General features: G+C 38.4%; 1 protein-coding gene across 4 annotated transcripts in view; it reads left to right on the top strand.

The window, feature by feature from the left end:
* LOC101162046 (UPF0606 protein KIAA1549L) overlaps positions 1 to 19,149 on the top strand; it is a 112,495-nt gene extending 93,346 nt beyond the window's left edge. For 3 of the 4 annotated variants that reach the window (XM_023955945.1, XM_023955943.1, XM_023955946.1), the window contains 10 exons: positions 2,303 to 2,427; positions 3,023 to 3,264; positions 5,941 to 6,073; positions 8,628 to 8,869; positions 10,383 to 10,548; positions 14,024 to 14,121; positions 15,464 to 15,603; positions 15,680 to 15,834; positions 15,910 to 15,975; positions 16,737 to 19,149. In XM_023955945.1, coding sequence (XP_023811713.1) covers positions 2,303 to 2,427; positions 3,023 to 3,264; positions 5,941 to 6,073; positions 8,628 to 8,869; positions 10,383 to 10,548; positions 14,024 to 14,121; positions 15,464 to 15,603; positions 15,680 to 15,834; positions 15,910 to 15,939 — 1,331 coding nt within the window. In that variant the 3' untranslated portion in view covers positions 15,940 to 15,975; positions 16,737 to 19,149. The remainder of the gene's footprint in view (positions 1 to 2,302; positions 2,428 to 3,022; positions 3,265 to 5,940; positions 6,074 to 8,627; positions 8,870 to 10,382; positions 10,549 to 14,023; positions 14,122 to 15,463; positions 15,604 to 15,679; positions 15,835 to 15,909; positions 15,976 to 16,736) is intronic. The other variant, XM_023955944.1, reaches the window with a different exon arrangement.
* The last annotated feature ends 1,527 nt before the right edge of the window (positions 19,150 to 20,676 follow it).

Raw genomic sequence — 20,676 nt, 5'->3', positions numbered from 1 at the left:
GAGTTATTGTGTCTGCTCAAGAAACACTCAAATGGATTCCTCTTGGTGAGACCTGTGGTTAAACTAAAACTGGAGCAAATTTATGGTAATTTACCCTGACCTATGTCAAGTACTTCTGTTAAAAGTGGATTACTGCTTGTGAGCGCAGGTCCTTTTTTCAGAAAAAACTAAAACAATTCTTTATTTGTGGCCACAGAGACGGCGGGCAGGGAGAGCTCAATTTCATCTACTGCAGCTGTTATCAGCTGTGACATATCTATCTCCAGCTAAGCTCATGCAATCAGTTGAATAAATGTTGCTCAGCTCCCTACAAACTCTGCAATGTTGTTGCAATGCTTGATGAGTCTCTGATTTTCAATATTTTTTGCAACAGCAAAATGATATATTAAGTGATTTGAGTCATTTCTAATGATTCTGCAAGCAAATGAAAAAACCCTTGAAAACAGAGAGATGAGAAAATGAGCGGTTCTCATCCTGGTGCTTCCAAGGATGGAAGGAAGTGTTTTCGCAGAGAGAAAATAAATGTTAAACCTCTCTTTGATGGTCCAACTTACGTGTTGGCAATGTGATCATTAATAAGCCTCTAATTTACAGGAAAATGCTGAAAAAAAGGTATTTATCACTGTTTTCTCAGATTGCAGGAAGACTGCAGCAGTCAGCAGGGAGCTTGTGACACGTTCAAGTACAATGAAATTGCTGCCACAAGCATCTGTTAAGATGTTCACAGAAAATACAGTGCTAAAAGTTCATACACTAAATTATGTTGACATATTTTACAATCTGGACGAGTGCGTGCAACACAGACCTGATGCCTGACCTTCCCTGTCGTGGCTCAGATGGAGCGCAGCAACTGCAGCAAATTGAGGTTTCCGCATGCTCTGGATGAAGGGTGACACTGATTCTGGTGCCAAGTTGATGGCAGATTGCTACAACAAAGCAGACCGCTGTGTTGTGTCATTTTGTGAGTCAGAATGAAGTGACTGCATCACATTATTGCCCATCTGCAAGAGCATAAACCTAAAAGAAAGGAGCAATTTTCAGTGGCTCTAACAGAAAGAGCAAGATAGAACTGATGTACAGTCAGAAAAAGGGGTTTTTCAGTTTTGGATATTCATTAATTACCTGCTTTATTTTTTTGCATATGTACTTTCTTTTTGTACAAGGTCAATACTTTATCAGTAAGTCATTCATCTTTAGGCAAAATGTACTATTTGGAATATTAAAAATGCAAGCTCTATGCTACATAAGAAAATAATTGAATCGGTTAGTTCAAAAGGGGCCCCAAGTCCACAATTTTTCAAAATAGAGATATTATATGTTCTATGGTCTTCAAGGGAAAAGCTATCTGATTATGTACAAAAAAGTCCCAAGTCCATTTTAATGAATTGACTATGCTTGAGATTTAAAATGCATTAAGTGCAAAATTCCTGGACCTTGGGCCTCTCTTGCATGGGTTTTGCTTTATCCCATAGATGGCAGCACTAGTTGTCCCTGTTTAATTCAAGAAGGGCCCAAGTCCAGAGACTTTAGTTTGCTAGTCCTCTGAAATGATAAAAGTGAGGTGCTTCATATTATAGCATTTGTAAGCTATGAACTGGTGCTAAATCTGGGTAAAGTATTAATTATTTGGTGTAGCCTCCATTTAAGCTATGCAATTAAAATCATTTCCTGGATAAACCAACCTTTTGGACTTGGGCCCTTTTTGAACTAACCGATTCAATTTAAACAATGCCTTCACACTTGACCTTAAAGCCCGTTGGTCTAGCTTTTTAAAAATGTTTACATATAAACAAGGTTTACATTCATCATACTAAAATTCTGACTTCTTCAGTTTGAACCTGTAATGTAGATTCTGACTTAAAACTTTTGAATTTAGAAGTTCTTATCGCTTTTACTTTAAAATATTTTTTTTTTTATGTTTTTGCTTGCTGTCTTTGCTTGTTACGTTGAATATCAAAAATGTATTAATCATTTCAAAAACCATTATAATGTACACTGGAAAAATATTTATTCTTCCCTCATTTACCAAATTACCCACATGACCAATAATTTAAAAAATATATGTTTTTCCACTTTAATCTCTAACTCTGATTAGAAAATCCTGCCTGCCGTGCTAAAGGGTAGATGAATAATTAAATTGAATTTTAAAAAACAAAAAAAGAGGAAGAAAGTAAAATACCTGTCCTAAATGGTCCAAACTTATCAACAATTCAAAATGAAACATGATAAGATGTTAATTGCCACATCTGACATTAAAATGAACTGCATTTGATGATTGCAGTGAATTCTGTTTTCCTCGCAGATCCATATGAAGAACACTCGGGCTCTCTCCGCCTCATCACCATTAAACCCATGACGGCCCAGCCGACTTATTCTTACGCCTCTCCCTCATCACGCAGTCAGGATTCTGTTGTTGTCAATGGGGAGGTGAGACACACACACAGTCTGGGGTCCTTTTCATATAAACTCAGATATAAAATCTCAATAATTGATATTTTATTTTAAATCTAACATTTAAGTGAAATTGTTATTACAAATTAAGAGCAAGTGTTTGTGTTAGTGGATAGTAATGGATCTAAAAGAATGACTCTGTTGGGAAACTGTGTTTCCTTATTGTCTTTTTCTTTCTATTGTCCCTGTTCTCCTTCACAACAGCAGTAACATCATTTCCCCTGTGGGACACATTGTACTCTTATTGAATTTTGCTGTTGTTGGTACAAACACTGTTCTTGCTATCCTTCTACTATCTCTCGTTCTGCCCGTCACATCTTATTCCCCATCCACCTCAGAATCTCTGCCCTTCCACAGCGGACACAGCATCTGATATGAAATTGTTCCTGGGCTTATCTAACATCAGGACGAGAAACCCTTTACATACTCTTAATTTTCTTAAGTCATCTGCTGGAATTTTGTGGTAATTTGAGAAGCACACATGCCTAAATTGATTAAATTGACACATAAACATTCATTAACTCTTAGCTGTTTGAGTAGAAATAGAAAAATGTGACATTTGAGTATTTAGTTTTCTGGTTTACAGGCAAACCACAGTGGGCTAAAGCAGAAGTCGGACATCGAACACTACAGGAACAAACTGCGGCAGAAAGCCAGGAGGAAGGGCTATGGAGAGTTTTCTCTTTCTGAGAGCCTCAACCACGGTTTCAGTCACCGTGAAAGCAGACACAATCGACATGACAGTGGAGTCAAAGAGCTGAAGTCGATGACCGCTGAGGAGAAGAGGGCGTCCTTTGCAGGATGTCATAAGAGGTGATTCCGTTTTATTTTCTCTCACCACATTTTACTTCTCTTCTGACCACTGCAAATGACTAATGTCACTGCTAACATGGTAATCTTTGGGGCATGATTAAATCCATAAACACACTGTTTTAATAACAAAAAATTGCTTTAACCACAAAGTGGATTTCAACTAATTTTTGACATTTTCCAGTTTTGATCAAAGGCAAAAATAATGTTTTAGTGAATAAAATTATGTTTTCTTAATTTTTTAAATAATAGGGATCACTGTAAAGAGTCTGACAGAGTTTTAGGGCTATCAATAAATAAATGAATAAAAAGGAAAATTACGAGATTTTAATTTGTAGATTTACGAGAAAAAAAACTCGTAATTTTACTAGATAAAAGTGGAAGTGAGCATACAGAGCAGCAGGTGAACGCTGCACAGCAGCAGAGCAGACCGACTAAACTCAATTGAACAGGGGAGCTGAATGTTTTTTTGATAACGTTCCAAATGTTTGGAAGCTCATTTGTTTGATTTACGATTTTTTTAATGTTTTATTTATTGATGGGTGGTTTGCAGTATCTCTGCAGCCGACGAAGCCATCGGTATCCCTGCAGCTGTCCACTTGAATCCTTTCTTCCTTCACCAACGACAAGATCTCTACGTTTGTGTGACGCTTCCGTCTGAGGAGCAGCAGTTTTTGACATTTTCAACGTTCTAATGCTAATATAACAGACTATTTTCATTCCTCTTTATTGTTTTATGTTGAAACGGGAAGTTTCATCTGGAGGAGGGGGCGTATGTAACACTGTTTACTTCCACAATGGTTTTCAGGTGACAGGTTCATGACGTAAGGTGACAAATGAACTTCAGGTTGTGTGAACGAAAAGGAAAAACGTGTCACCCAAACATGTCTCTACGCTCCTTATTTTACATATGAAACTCCACTTTACTGACACCGAACCCCGAAAAGCTGGCTCCACTAAAAATAATCTGATTTTGAGTCGCCAAAAGGTTCCGAATCCTTTTGCTTTTTAAACCTATAATAATAAAAAAAGCTTCACAAAAGGCTCCACATATTTCATCTTCAAGCTAGGCTCAGATAAACGGACAACTTTGGTGTTTTTTCCTCGATAATCTCAGACTTTTTTCTCGTAAATGTACGAGATTTTAAGTCGTAAATTTACGACAAAAGTAATTTACGTGATTTTTTCTCATAAATTTACAAGAAAAAAAGAGGAAAAAAAACTCGTAAATTTAAGACTTAAAAGTTGTAATTACATTTTTTTTTTGTAAACTGGCCCTAAAACTCCGTCGTAAAAGAGAGATAATCTAAAATAGAAAATTAATACTGATCTTAAGAAGAGAATTACAAGAAAGTAGTACAATTACCTGTGAACATTCCATCTAAGGCTTTGGTTTTAGCATTTTTTGTTATCTCAAAATGGCAAGGAAATAAATCAAGACTAAAAAGTTGCTTGCTTGTTTTCCGCTTTTTCACATTATATTTGAAAATGTTCATACTTGAAAAATAATAAATCATGGTTTGTTTATAGACCGCGATTATTAAATCCCTGCAAATGTTGATCATGGGATGAATCAGGTGTGCATGAGTGAGGTTTAATGGAAAGCACTCAGGAGGACAGTGTGCTTTGAGAACCATGGAACTGCAGAAAGCAATAAAACAACTCACAAAATACAACAATTCCTTTTAGTAACATTTCAAAAAAGACCCAAAGGATCTGTTTGAGCTTGCTCTCTTTATCATTTAAAGGTTTGGCTATCCTCCAGGGTGCTTGATTTATTCTGACAGCTTTGGTGACTGACATCAGGAACACATGATTCTTTTAATATCTGTCCTTTTTGGTACTTTTATATGTTTATGCACTAAATGGGTATATTCAATGTTATTTTATTACATTTAAGGTCTTTTTTTTAAAATAAAAGTTTGATTACATTTACTTAGAAAATGAGCACTGAGATCTTTCACAGATATATAGTAGCAGAAATATATCAAAGTTACACTATTTTTCACAAATTTTGATCCAATAAGGCTTTTAAAGTCCCAATCCAATCATCATTTGATCTATTGTAAAAATCATTCAAGTGGTCTTTTAATTTTGATTATACTGTTTTTTATCCAAAATCAAAAAACCTGTGTTTTTTTTCTAGGACATAGTTTCTGCAGAAAAACAGGAGTTCATTAGAAATTCACCTCTGAGTTGAGGGACTGGTGGCGTAGACCAAGCTCACCCCAATTTCCCACGATCCTTTTGATCACACTCTCTCCTGCTAGCACCTCAAAACCCCAACCTAACATTTCGTTGCAACAAAAATGGTGAGCAGTATTGGAGCTATGCAGCCATACAGTTTTGAGCCAGATTCCAGCTCAGATGAGGAAAACAAATACGTGCATGGATCTAGTCGTCTGCAGATAGATGCATCAGAATGCAGTGGAGCAAGGAGCTTGTGGCCTGTTGATTATTGCTCCTACATCACACCCATAAGCTTTTTTCAACAGCATAGAACAAAAACAATTACAAAAAAATACTCAGAAATGCAATTTTAAGCTTACATTTCTATATGTATGTCCTCTAGCATGAGAAAAACATGTTCAAAACACACAACCCCCCCCCCCCCACACACACACACACACTTTTTTCATGACAGTGGGTCTTTAATGAGGTGTGTTCTTTGGCTACCAGGTACTCCCACCCTCGAGAACCCACCTACTGGAGCCGGCAGTCCCTGAGCAGCCCGAGCCCAGTGGAAACAGAGATGGATCTGCTGGTGCTGAGAGAGAGATCCCGGAGGGGCATCCGAAACAACGGCTATGATGTGAGTAACTGAGCAGGTTGTGGGTTCTCTGAACAAAAGAAAATAATGTAAAAATGTGTTTCTAGCAAAGGTAGAGATCATGTAATTTAGCTAAGAACTTCAGACTCCAAGATCCATGTTTAGAAATTTAACCATTTAGTGTGAAAGGGATTAAAAAAGACCCTGCAGCAGGAACATGAAGCACTTTGAAGTCAGATTCTGTCACCAACCGTAAAATACTAGCTCAGGTCCAACCTTTGACACACCGAGTCAAACTCAGCAGTGATAAAATGGGTCACATGATATTCGGGGTGAAGGGAAGCGCTCACACTTTGTCAGTCAAACAAAATTATGTTCTGAGAGCGTTTAATCCTTCCTCTACTGTCCTCCGACTTTTAGAAGATACTTAAGGGATTAGCAAACTACCAGTTGCTGAACTTTGTAAATCTGCACCAAGCATCGATAAAGAAAGAATCAGATGAAAAAGAAAGACAAAAGACTTGCAGGGTAAAATGTAAAGGAGAGATATAATGGGGCAGAGGGATTGAAATCTTCTCCTGCTGCATCCCTAGTGCTCTATAGTCACAGCGACCGTTCTGCTTGGTTGAATGTCAATGAGTTTGAATATGATTATGGCCTTTTCATGGATTCAGATGGGAGAGTCGATAGCGGGTAATATCCCTGAATGCACCAAACGACCTGAATCAGGATGGAGAGGACACTGTGGTTATAGACTTCCAATCACTTTTGCTTTTTGTAGTTTTTTAGCCAACGTCATAGGTCGCATTGTGAAGCATTGAAGCAGATGAGGTGTCCTTGCCTCTCAGATGTTGTATCTTTATTTGTGTGTTTACGTCTTGTAATATGAATGACCTGCTCTGTGACAATAAAGACAGAAAAGGCATCATTGAATTCTTCTCAATGGCAAAAAAAACCTCACACATAATGTCACTTTAGCAACTCTGGCCTTTCTGAAAGTGGACATAATATGGCAGCTTTATGGTTACAGAAGGATGCCATGATTGGAAAAGGGACGTTTCAGAAACCTTGGTTTTTTTAGATTCAGGGTTTAACGGTGAGTGCAGTGCTGCTGTCTGGAGGCAGAAGGACGTTCGGTTGGAGTTTAACTAGACCATTGACTGTATAAGAGAACTGGACCGAGCGAGTATGGCGTTACCCATAGAAAATGGCTTACTAACGGCTCCAAACAAATTAAGTCAATTCGGACGTGCTGTCCCCTCTTTCTTACACACAGGGCGCATGGTTTCAGCACATACACATACTCATTCTACAACACATGTTTCAAAGTGGGCACATGCGGCTTTTGTATGTAGAAAATGTTTTATCCTTTAAAAATGAAATGGGTGCGGCTTATTCAATTCAATTTTATTTGTATAGCCCAAAATCACAACAACAGTCGTCTCGATGGGCTTCGAAGTAAAACATGAACTCAAAAGGATCATGAATACAAAGAGTTCAATGGGAAAATACTAAAATGAACTAACAAACTGACTAAGCTATACTGGCATCCCTGCCCTTAGACCCCCCTTCGCGGTAAGGAAAAACTCCTAAAAAAACCGGATTCCGGAAAAAACGAAGATACCTCAGGGGTGCCCACATGAAGGAGGGATCCTCCCCCAGGACGGACAGGCGAGTTACCAGAACTCTTAGAGAAGAATTAACTTATCTAACGCTACAACTACATATTTAAAGTCCAGCAGACGAGCTTCATCCAGCCGTGGTTGGGGGGACACTCATGGGCGCGAGTCGAGCCTGAGACAGGAACCACAGCCAGGTGTAGGAGCAGGAGCAGAGACGAGGTACACGGTCAAGTACAGAGCAGAGACGAGCCAGAGGCAGGATCCACAGCCAAGTGTAGGAGCAGTAGCAGAGACGAGGTAAACGGTCAGGAACAGGAGCACGGATGAGCCAACTGGAGTCTGGAAGCAGGGGGAAGAGGGACAATACATGAATCGCACTGCACCAAACAGAGGCATGGAGAACTAAATGATGAATAATGATCAAAAATAGAGAAGAGAGGAGGGGTAGAAGGAGATGAGAAAAGAGGACAGAACCCCAGTGCACCATAGTTACCTTATAATCAAGTGCGCTCTATAGTCTGGAAATTACGGTAATTATACAGCTTTAAAGCTGTCAATACTATGTGACGATGTCATGGTGAGAATTCTGAGGTTTAAAGAAATATACTTTCATCTAAAAACAAACTTGTTTGGGACTTTTTCAGCACCAGATGTTACAAAAATGTTCAAGAGCAGCTAACCTTCACTTTATATCTAATGCTACAAGTGAAGATGCTTACAGTGTGCGTCTACAATAGTAGGTTCCACACTGTTGCCTTGGCAACAGCAAAATTGTGCCGTCAGAACTGGAAAATATTCTCTTTTAACTCTATTTCAAGGTTGATCCACAGCTCTAAGAGACGATTATTGATCACATGACCTGTAACCGACACAGAGACAGCAGTTTGAAAATATGATTATTTATTTATTTCTCGAACCCGTTGGGACGCCTAATGAAGCCACTCGTTAACCAAGCATGTTTGCTTCCTCCGCAGGGTGAACCAGAACCATTTGAGGAGACCAACATGGACCGGCTGATGAGCTCCCTGGGTTACGGAGGTGGATCCACCGGAACCGGGAACAGCAGCATCGGGGTGAAAGCTCACCGCGGCTCAGACTCCTCCACACTAAGCTCGCAGCCATCCATTAACGAGGTCCGCTCACAGATGCACATGTTGCTAGGCAACGCCTTCAGCCTGGCGCCTCCGGACCACGACCCCCCCTCGCCTCCAACAAAGTAAATATTTCTGAATAAAAAGTTTCTCTTTTCACATCTGCATCATTTGCAGTGGTGTGTGCGGGGAATGAAAGAGAGAAAGGTCTGCTGGTTCACAGTTTGAGCTCAGACTTGAAGAGCACACATCCCACTCCCCAGCTGTTCCTCAAAAAGCAGAATAAATCTACAGTTGGAACATCATTGCTCCACTGGGCACAATGAACTGAGAGAAAATGAAAAACCGAATGAGCTGATATGTGTGCAGCCATGTGCAGAAGAAAGCACAGCCTCTTTTGGACCCAAGGTTTTACATTTTGACCTGGAATGGATCGGGTTAGCATAAAAAGTAAGCCCATGTTTTATTTAATACATCTAGAAGATACAAAAACTGTCCAAGATTATTTAAAAATAGATGAATAAAATATAGCATACACAAAAAGCCATGCTGCAGAAAGGAGTTGGAACAATCCAAATGATTCAGTAGCTTGTAAAGCCACTTTTGGCAGCAGCTTAAAGAAATGATTCCTATTATAATAGTTCCAGTCTCACAGTAGTGTACGACATATTTCCTGACAGCATTACTTCAGTTCTAAAATACTGTGGGGGCATTTTCCTCTAAAGTCCTAACACAGATTTACTGATTTTCCTCAATTCTTTAGTGTTTTCATCATCGTTTTTTAAATTGCTGCCGTTTTTGTCTCTGTGTTTGATCTAAACATGTAGTCCCAACTCCAAAGTGTAAATTAAAACTAGACAGTTTTTTCAGAACTTTTGAAGTTGTTTCGCTTTGCAAAACTAAGACACAGACAGAGAGCTAACTTAATCTCCACAAAAAGAAAAAGGAATTAGTCTTTGAGGGGGTTATATTTAACCTTAAAGAATGTATATTTTGCTTTGCTTATAATAGGCTATTGCTTCTCCTTTGGTATTGTATTATCTATTAATCATTTTTATAAGGACAATGCACAGTCATGAACATCTATACAGTGATAGATGTTAGTATTCCAGATTGTACACTGCAATTACTGAATCTTAAAGTCAAAAGACCCTCGTTTTAAGATTAATTATTGTTCTTTTCTGTTTTGCAGAAAAAACAATCTTATCAACAAAGTTTTTTAACAGCAAAATAAGTCTTGCTTGAGAAAAAATGTCTTAGTGACATTTTGTTAAAACAGGATTTCTTTTACCCCATTGTCGCTTTTTTTTGTTGCTTTTTTAAAGGATTTTTTCCCCAATTTTAGTAATTTGGGATTTACTTCTTGCAGTATATCAACAATGCTAATCACATCCCTAGTCCCAAGACAAGATAATGCAAGAACATAGACATAAGTTGAAAGAGACTCAGAAAAATAACCTGAGGATTTTAAAAGTGACCTTGTCTTTCTATGAACTGTTTTTTCATTTGATTTAATTTTTTTAAGCAGAAATAATTACTTGGAATTGTTCACACAACCTTGTTGTGTTTTCCTTTATGAGAAAGACAAACGTATTTTTATTATTTTTTCTTTTCTAAATATTTTTCCTCCCGCAAAAGTCACCGCCATCATCTCCACCACGCCCACAGCGCCTACAATCCGTCCCACAGCAGCCATTACAGCGACGGAGTGACGAGCGCCCCGGGGACCATGAACCACCCCTGTGGAGGCAGGCAGAGGAGCTTAGGCTTTGAGGACATGCACCAGTGCAGTCTGCCTAAACCAGTAAGGAGTTAAGATATCCCCAAAAAATCTAAATCTTTAAATGTAAAAAAATAAATAAAAAATAAAATAAAAAATATATAATTATCCTAAAAAATGTCTTTTATTTTTTAAATTAAAATAAAAAAGTTTCTACTTTCTTTACTCTTATTTTTGCACCACAACTGATCCCTGCACATCTCAGAAAACTAAACTGTGTTTTCCTGTTCTAATATGAGCAAATAAAGGTTGAATTTAGGAGCCGAGGTTGAGTTCACTCAGTCCATCTGTATGTAGATGTTTGTCTTCAAGTTGCTTAAATTAAGTCCCACAGTAGCATTGATAAAAAGTTGCATGTCAGTATCAAATTAAAATGACTGGATCATTTTTATTGGTTTAAATCTGTCGATCAGGAAGAGTCAGAAGTCTCTGATGTCTTTAAATCACAAAGTTTGTTTTGTAAGATTATAATTTCCCACAACTTTTCTTAACGAAACAACTTATTATTGTTTCAAATTTGTTTGCTCAAATTCTGTTCCCCCAACTTCCAATCACAAATCAATTAAAATAAGTTTTTGTCTCTTTTGAAGCAATTGTTTAAGACATCAGACACTCTTCAACTAAATCTGTATCAGATCTGGGAAAGTTAAAAACCAGATAAAAAGTCAGCTGAGACCTGGATCTCAGATTAATTTAGGTAGAACTCTCTTAACTGCTCTGTGACTGCAGTGTATATGTACTGCAGTGGAGCAGTTATTTAAGCTTTTAGTTTAGGAAGACTGGCTGAGACACCACATTTATTAAGTACAACATATTCAATTACTGGTATGAAATATTTTGGTTAAAACCTTTTTTTCTCTAGAAGTAAAAGTACAGGCACAGGTACCAGAGTGGTATTCATACTTTTTGAGATTATTCCATGCTATAAACTTTTTGCTGTCTTCCTGTTTTTGTTTATTTTCATTTTAAAAATGGGTTACACCTTTTAAAAAAATCGAGTTTGTTAATAAAACTTCCATAGAAAAAAAGACAAGATAAATTAAAATTCAAGTTAAAATTACAAGGGTCAATACAAATAGAAAGGCAAGATGCAGATAATGCAGCATGTCAAACAATAAATGTAAGTAAATATTACAACTCTTTGGCTGAATTCTGATAGGAAATCCCTTTCCCAAAGCAGCCTGGAAACATGTGGAAAAACGAATCCCCCCCATCTTGCCAAAACTGAATTTAAAATGAGCTAAACATGGCTGAAAAATAATTTGATAATTCAAAGTTGTATCTAAAGAAATGAAACAATTACTGACATGTTTCAGCTTGAAATAAAATTATTGCTTGAGCTCAGGACTCATAATAACATGTGATAAAACAACAACACACCTATCTGCTTTTAGAGAAAACCTAAAAAGTAGGACATCTTCCCAAGAGAACAACAACAGACACAGATTAATTCAGGACATCAATGAAGAAGCAAGAGGTACACTAAAAGAACTGCAGGCCTCAAATAAAAGTCAAATAAAAGCTTGTTCTGCAGTGAGTTTTTTTTTGTTTTTCTATATATGAGGCATATGGAAAAACAAAAAAAACTCACTGCAGAACAAGATTACAAACTAATCTCTCGTTTGACAAAAACATCTGGGGGGTATTCCAAAAAGCAGGTTATGCTAGTTACCACGGTAAGTTTGAGGCTAAGGAAGTTGATAACCTCGGCTTTTGGTTCCAATACTGAGGTATGTTTCAGGGTATGTCAAGTTGCCATAGCAACTCATGCTCTGAACATAACCTGGTCTGGAGCAGGTTTAGTTGAAGGTTAGTTTGCTTTCAGAGAGGTGAAGCAGCATGGCGTGTCCATTTGAAGAGGACTTAGTGGATGAAGAAGCTCAGATAATACTTTTTCCACCATGAGAGAGAGATAATACCACATATGGATGTTGGAAAGATAAACTTATTTAGATTGATCTAACTTGATTATTTGCTTCAGTTAAGATAAATCTTTATTTTTTTAGATAAGTCAGCTTAAAAACAACACGTAGTTTTCAGACAGTTATTTTACTTTAATTAAAATAATTCAATTAAGTAGGTGTAACTTTAGTGCTGCTGTTAGATCGGCACCGCAAAGAATTGTGGGATACCATTCCTTTTGTCTGTCTGGACGGATTTGGTTTCAAGTGTGGATTTTTGACCAAATGTGTTTAGTGTTTTGCCTAGTTATTTGTCCTACTATGTTTAATATCTTACTGCACCATGAGTGAGAGGCAGGGAAGGGAAGATGAGTCTATTTAGCAACACTACTGCAGCAATATGTTGCAAGAACTGAAGAGTCAGAAAAAATGCATACATTTCTTATCATGCAAATCCACACTGCATCATTCATTTTAATGTTATAAAAATGAGTATATCTGTGGCCTCAAACGTAGACACGTGAGAGTTCAAGAAGTACAATAAATTAAGGTTTAATTGAATTGGAGTAATAAGACATTTAGTTAGATAAATATGTAAATTTGAGTTGTATAAACGATTATTGAGATGGACAGATTTAAGAAATTAGGTTAAATACATGTAACTCAATTATTTGTTACCAAATGAATCAATTCATTTAAGTTTTATAAGTTGGATAAGTTTTATATATATACATATATACATGTGTCACAATGAAAATGGAAATGAAATAGAAACTGATTAATTTACTTTGTCCGTTATTTTTGTCCAAGCAAAAACTCTTTCTTTTGCTGATGATGCAGCCGTATTACTTTTTTGATGGGCGTATAATCTTCATACGCCGTCGTTAAAATCTCAGACTCCGTCTCACTGGAGTAAAGCGCTCTCATTTTTTCTCCACGCGTTTCCATGGTGACTTCGGAAATCGGCAATCCATTGAAAATGTTTTTATGTTATTGCCGTGCACGCACATTAACCCAGGGTTACCTAGTCGAGCGTAATTACACTAACTCAAATCTGGTCTTTTGGAACCGACATATCCCAAGTAAGCAAGTTCAGGCGTATTTCAGCCAGAGTTCAGGGTTAAAATCAGGGTAGTTTAAACATGCTTCCTGGATTGTCTCTCTAGAGTCGAACTAACAGCATTACAGAAAAAGTACATCAAACATGGTGGTGGTTGTGTGTTGAGAATTTCCTCAATCAGTTAAACGTTTGGACTTGAAATAACTGTGGATGCTGGAATTTCTCCACACCGTCACAAAGGACTAAAATGTAAATATTGATAGTTATCTTGATGATTTAAATCTTTTGAATGTTATTTGAATATTATAGGTAATAAAAAAAACTCTTTCTGCTTACGAGACAATATAACTTTTACTTGTTCCTGAAAGATTGATACTGATACCTGAACTGCAAGTTATCTAATAAAGCTGCAGCCTCTTGTGTCAGATGTTGTTTTATTGATTCATTGTTCTAGCTGAGGTTGTTTCATCTCCTGTGCTCATTTTACTTAGACCTGACACTCCAAAAAGGATTTAAATGACACTTGTGGTCTCCACAGGGTTTCCGGTTCACTCAGCTTCCTGACATGGGCATCGGTTCTCCCCCACCACTCATCCCGTCCAGGCCCGTACCGCCACCTGGGACCACATTGCAGTGGTAACACACACTCAGACATAGAGACAGACGCATCCATTAAACTGGGCTAGGGTTCGGAACAAGCAAGAACACGAGGAAGAACACTCTGTTCTGACGAGAAAAACATCATCTTTACTTTATAAATAAATTGATGAGTCACATGATCTGCAGCAACTGACAGGAAATGATCTCACACTAGATTTAAAACCGTTTCTGAGCAGCAGAGGACTGGGTTTACTCTGTGTACACAGTGATGAGTGGAGATTAGGGGAACATTTATCAGCATGATTTGACGCGACTCACTTCACTTCTTCAGGTCCATATGCTCCTTTGCATCATGCAAAACAAGCATCTTGCACATTTCTGTGCTGCCTTTCCGTGGACTCTTTATCTGCATGTTGTGTTTCTGCGTGAACCGTGCGCATTCTCGTTTTGTATTCATTATGTTTTAGCATGCGCTGTGTTTCTGCATGCACTGTTGCTGCCCACAGAAGCTCTGCAGAGACCTGCGATCTGCAGGAAGTGACAAGTTCGCCATCTAGGGGACAAGCTGGGAAACTAAACGATGATGATGGAAACGTTTTAGGATTCATTTTGAGGATAATTTTTTTATTTGATTTACAAAATGTTACTTCGGTTTACTTTTTGCCTGTATTTGTGCATGTTAGTTCCATGTTAGTGGAGAATCAGTGCACATAAGCTCATCCGTGGCTCCAGGGAGGAAGAGTAATATGGTAATAGTGCTATGGTATGCATTCTGCTGCTTTGATGTGCTCTGTTTAATATGGTCATAAGATTTGTCAGCAACCTCATCTGTCTTTCACTCTTTTTCCATATGTGGGTAGCCCCTACAGTCGCCATAATGCAGGTTACTGTGCAGAGAAGAAGAAATGAGATCAGTCTGAGGATGAACACTGACCTTAGCACAGGAGGCAGAATTTAAGATAACAACTGTTCATTTTTTTAAACTATGACATTTTCTTAGTCTGCCAAAAATCTTAAAATTACAAAAAAATCAAAAAATGTATACATATACTTGTTTATTTATTTATGTAGAATCATTTTGTAAATGTGTAACTTGGATGGAAAAATGACAAAAATGGAGCAGATTGGACCTCTGAAAGTTTCTTACTGTAAAACAGGAAGTGGTTTTAAAAGTTTGAAATTCCTGAATGTTCTTCAGACTTTCGTGATCTTAGTGGGGCTGAGTGCCTCATTCAGAATCTTTTATCTTGCTGATTTATAATTTCCACAGATTACTTTAAGAAGTTTTAAGACTCCTCATTCATGTCTTTGTTTCCTGTGTTTGACCACCACAGTAAAGAGTCAGTTGGTGAACATCTGTGTTTCTTCTCCACAACAGCTCCACTCCTGATCTGAAGCCTCGTGTATCCGAGGCATCAGACCTGCAGGCCCAGCAGCACAACGGCGCCCCCTACCTGCCGCTCTCCCGGACGCCGTTCCCTGCTGTCACCGTCGACCAGTCTGTGAGCACCTTCTCAGGTAAAGACACATCAGAGTGTCAAAGAGATCCAGTTAAGAGCAAAGAGGATAACTCCACCTTTACTGCATCGTACAGGAAACCCGATAACAGCCGTCTACGCGATATCAGCCAATCGTCCGGGTTACTCAGACTACTTTGTCATGTCTCCGCCTTCATCCTACCGGAGCCCCTCTTGGATGTCCTACCCTCCTGAGCCTGAAGACCTGCCGCGCCAGTGGAACGACACACCTGTGAGCAACACATTACTGATGATGCCCCAAAAACACAGTGAGCAGCGAGTGAAGCAGGTCTTCTTCTCTCCACAGAACTCACGTCACCTGGAGACCATCTGCTGAAGTCGCAGCCTGCCGCACCAAACATTCTGTAGCCTGGTGGGTCCCCTAATCTCAACACCTCAAACCTGATCATCAAATAAGCTCAGACATGTTTTATTTATGTTTTATATATATATAGATAGATAGATAGATAGATAGATAGATAGATAGATAGATAGATAGATAGATAGATAGATAGATAGATAGATAGATAGATAGATAGATAGATAGATAGATAGATAGATAGATAGATAGAATTATATTATTATATGTTAATTTATTATGTGCCAATTTGCATCTAGGTGGAAAAATGGGGGAGAAAAATTGAGTTTGCAATTCCTTAAATACTTTTTTTTTTGTTTTTTGATAGAATATTGTTTTTTTTTTATTAACTGTCGCATAAATTGCTACCAAAAAGTAAAAAAAAACAACATTTAAGTTTCAGTCCAAAACTAAGTAGAATTTCAGAACGTTCACAAACAGTGATATTTCATCACAAAAGAACAGCAATTTAGTATGAAAAAACAAAGCTCTAGTTACCGTTTGCTGATAAAGCATAGGAGAGTTGGCATGGCAACAGTGTTTTGAAAGACTTAATATTAAATGCTTTTTTTTGCCATTTTCCTCCTTATAAAAAAAAAGAAGTTGTTTTGTCATTTGCTTTGCAGTTTTGTCATTTGCAGTTTGCTTGTGTTACTGCAAGTTAACAAACTGGACGCTCATCCGAAAAGCAATTTTTGATTCAAAGAGATCAACAGATTGAACACAGGCGGTGTTTCTTGGCTGGCTTGTCATGTTTTTCCTGGTTTTGTGTGCAGGTCTGTCTGGTGCTCTTCACCACCTCCCTGCTGCCCCCATCTTCACCGCCCTCCCAAACAATGCAGATCCTCGCATCTCTCCTTCCACAAACCTCCTGCGCTCTGAACACCTCCCTGACCCCCGAGATGCCCAGCCATAGTTCTCGGTGTAACGACCGTCACTGTACAGCCAGAGGCCCCTCACACAGCTGGACTGAGCCGCACCTCCCTAAAAAACCTGGACGGACAGGGAGGGTACAGCAGATTGTGACGAGCTCTCTGCTCCAATGACAGAAAACTGCCGTCTGCCCAGCACACCATGACACAGTTATGAGAACAGTGGTGCCCCAGCCATGGCCAGCAATCTCTTCCTTCTTTGGACTGGCCTGGACTTCCTCTGGTCTACCAGGAAGCCAGGAAAGCTGAACTGACTTCAAACTGTGGTTTGTTTTAGTTTTTTGATGAATCCAGATTCATATATAAACCTTCTCCAACTGGTAAATGTGTGTATTTTAAACTTAAGTACGGAACAAAAATAAGAAAAAAAAATCGTCTTGAGCTGTCTTTGTTTTAGTTTTTGAATATTTATGTGCTTCTGTTTGTTTTTTTATTTTTGTGCATTATCAATGGTTTACTGTATAAAAAAGTGAGTGTTTTCATTACGCTCACAGTGATTCAAGGCAAAAAAAAAAAGAAAAGCTTGACGTTCTCTGAAGAGCAAAAAGTTGGTGGTCTAGTTGTGTGTTTGGTTCTGATGGCATTTTAATTCTTTGAAAAACAACTTTTCTCTTGATCAGATCTGTACCTAAGTCAAGACTTGGTCTCAGTCTCGGTTGATCATCAGTTGAACTCGGCAGCTGAAAGTGTGCGATTCGGAGAGGCGCCGAGGTCAACTCTTGTTTTTTACTTGTATTGTACTGTTTGAGAAACTTTTTTTTTTTCTGTTAATTTTATCGTCTTAATGAGGGACTCGTCGGGCACAGACGGGCCAAAAAATATACTGACTCCATGTATCATTGTACATAGCAGATGATTTAACGAAGAGTTTTATGCAAGGATTCTGGGAGGGGGACGTCATTCTGACGCCATTTTGCTTTTGAAGAACGCTCTGACTGTTTCTCTCCTGAAGGATGAGCTGTACCTGCTGCAACAAAGACAGTTGGATGGAGCTCTGCATTCACAGCATCCATAATATTTCAGTGATGCTGATAGCCATAATAGTCAAAATACTGCAATGTTTTATTTTTATTTTTTAGCAGTAAGAGAGCTCTATTATGTATTTGCCCCCATTTCTCTTGAGGAACGCTGGGATTCTGTGAGCACACTGATGAGATTTGATTCAGGAGATTATAGCCATATATGTTAACGGCAACAGGAAATTACAGTACCGTGTCAAATGAAATGGCACTAAATGAGAGTTTATATGAAATCCTGAGGCACAGAGTAGAGTTATTGCAAATAAACAGGTACAGTACAGATGTGGGAATTAGAGGGAAACTTTTAATAAAAAGCAAAAGCTTTAGGAAGAGTTGCTCTTATTGTGGACAGAAATAGTATCAAAGAACATTTGCTTCCTGGAATATTGTGAAAAAAGGGAGAAACCCTAAATAATCCAAATCAGTCTTCTAATATAACAGAGTAAAATAAAGGAAGCTCCTTGCAGAAATGTAGGAGGCTGTTTCTGAAATATGCTTTGTATTCACTGGTGCAAAAGAAGTCTGACATTCTGTTGTAGCTTTTTTAAAACTTTTTTTAATCATAATTGCTGTGAAAGTGACACATTATGAGCATAATGTCATCTAAAAACCACTTTGATGTCACTTTTGGTTTAATTGGGATCAAAAGCAGCTTCTCGCTGTCATGAAACTGATATTTTCAAGCTGTGTTTAATTATTGACCTCAGTAATTTCAAAATAACAGCTCCTTATATGTATAAAGATTAGAGGGAATATTTGAAGCTCTCATTGGAGAGTGTTTTTGCAGAAAGAAGTGAGGCTGTGTTCTTTCAGTTTCCGAGCGTGGAATAATGGAAAGAATCAAAAACAGACGCTGCTTTCTTTTGGGCGCTCACACAGTGCTTTTGGTGTTTTTGTCATTGATGTCATTGCAGATGATTCGCATCGGCGTCTTCGGAGGGAAAACACGGATTTTATTTAGGCGGATCCTTTTTTTTGGGTTTTTATGGACAAAAAATGTATGAGAACCTGATGATCGAAGTTGACATTTAATGCTTTACTCTGAGGGAGGGGAAGGGGGTCTTTCAGCCATTAGAGTCACAACAGGACACTGTGACACCGCGGCTGCGCTGATGATGTCACACAATCGCCACCTGGGCGTGGAGGAGGTCATGGTGGCGCCAGTGAACACTGATGGATGTAGTTATGCAGAAAACTTTTTGGTGAATTTGAACAATAAATACAAGTTTCATTCTCAACCTCTTGTCTTTTTTACGGGACTTTTCTCAGAGAGACTTTGGGACACTGCAGGGATTAATAATCCTGAGATATGGTTCAGATTAGAAATTAATGAAGTGCTGAGCATGGACTGTGCAGACTTCTCATTTATCACTGTCTTCTGCCCTCTAGAGGGAGGCAGACGCCCACAGATTCACTCCCACTATGAGGAAGCCTTTTCACATTTTTTAATCATTTTCTGTAATAAGGATTATTGACCAATTTAAAAATCTGATAAATGGTAATCCAGCAATTTTAATTTAGGATTTTTAAAAACAAAGGTCCCAACTGTGTTTTAAGTATTTTTGAAACACCTTTAGCAGCTGAAAATTCTAAATTACTTCCATCAATGTCAAACAGTTGAAAGTAGAACTATAAATGAAGCAAATCCCAACAATAAACGCTAGAAATACTTGAAAATCAATATACACTTAACAAATCTGACACCAGGGTAGAGCACCTTTCCCCAGTGAGGGCAAGTGCAGCCACAGGTGCAGCCCCAAACCATTGTACTTCCATCTCCATACCTTGTAGTTGGTATAAGGTTCTCTTCTGGAATGTTGCCTTGGTTTATCTCAAACTTGTCCACTGTTGTGGTATCACAATAATTTAATTTAAACTAATCTATTCCAATGAACATTATTTCAGAAGTTCTGGGCTTTGACAACTTCAGTCAGATCTTGATGCGTCCTCTTTGCACATCTCTTGATTTTAAAGACCCGCACCAATGAAAATCGTGTTTTTAACATGTTCTTGTTGCAATTTTCTCATGATGGAGGACATTTAGAAAGAAGATTCGTCTTTCAAATTGTGAGGAATCAGGAGCAGACGAAAAAGTGCCCTACTTCCTGCTCTGCTCCGTTCTCATGCATCCACTTGCAGACAAAAAAATCCACTAACGTCTTCATCTTCCTCGTCTGAGCTGGATTCTGGCTCAAAACTGTACGGCTGGACAGCTCCAAGCTTGGGGTCGTGAGGGGCTGTACGCTCTGCTCTGGTTCAAAAACAGGCAGAGTCCTTTCTGTGTGGAGTTTACATGTTCTCCTTGTGCCTGCGTGGGTTTTCTCCAGGCACTCCAGCTTCCTCCCACACTCCAAAGACATGTTTTATAGGTTAAATTACCCATATGTGTGATTGTGTGTCTCTGCAACACAATGGTAAACTGTCCAGGGCCGCCTTCGCCCAGTAGTTTGGATGGGTTCCAGCAACCCCATAACCCCAAAATGGATTCACCAGCAGAACCTTGTTCAGATGTTTTTCCCACAAATGAAGCTAAATTCTGACTCAACTGTGAGATTTTTTTGTCCAAATGTATGTGATTCTATGCAAATGTGATTATTACCTCTTTATTATGTCTGCGTGGTGTTGCACTGTCACAGCCGACTTGTTGATATATGTTGCCCTGTAACATGTTTGGGTTTAGTCGCTCTTTCACACGTTTGAAATTCTGCAAAGACAGTTATGAAGTTTCCACTCTTGACTTTCTATGAAGTCTAAGCTTTAGTCAG

The sequence above is a fragment of the Oryzias latipes genome, chromosome 6 (assembly GCF_002234675.1).
Source record: "Oryzias latipes chromosome 6, ASM223467v1".
NCBI classification, from domain to species: domain Eukaryota; kingdom Metazoa; phylum Chordata; class Actinopteri; order Beloniformes; family Adrianichthyidae; genus Oryzias; species Oryzias latipes.
Note: the sequence above shows the minus strand (reverse complement) of the source record. Positions and strands in the feature narration are given on the sequence as shown.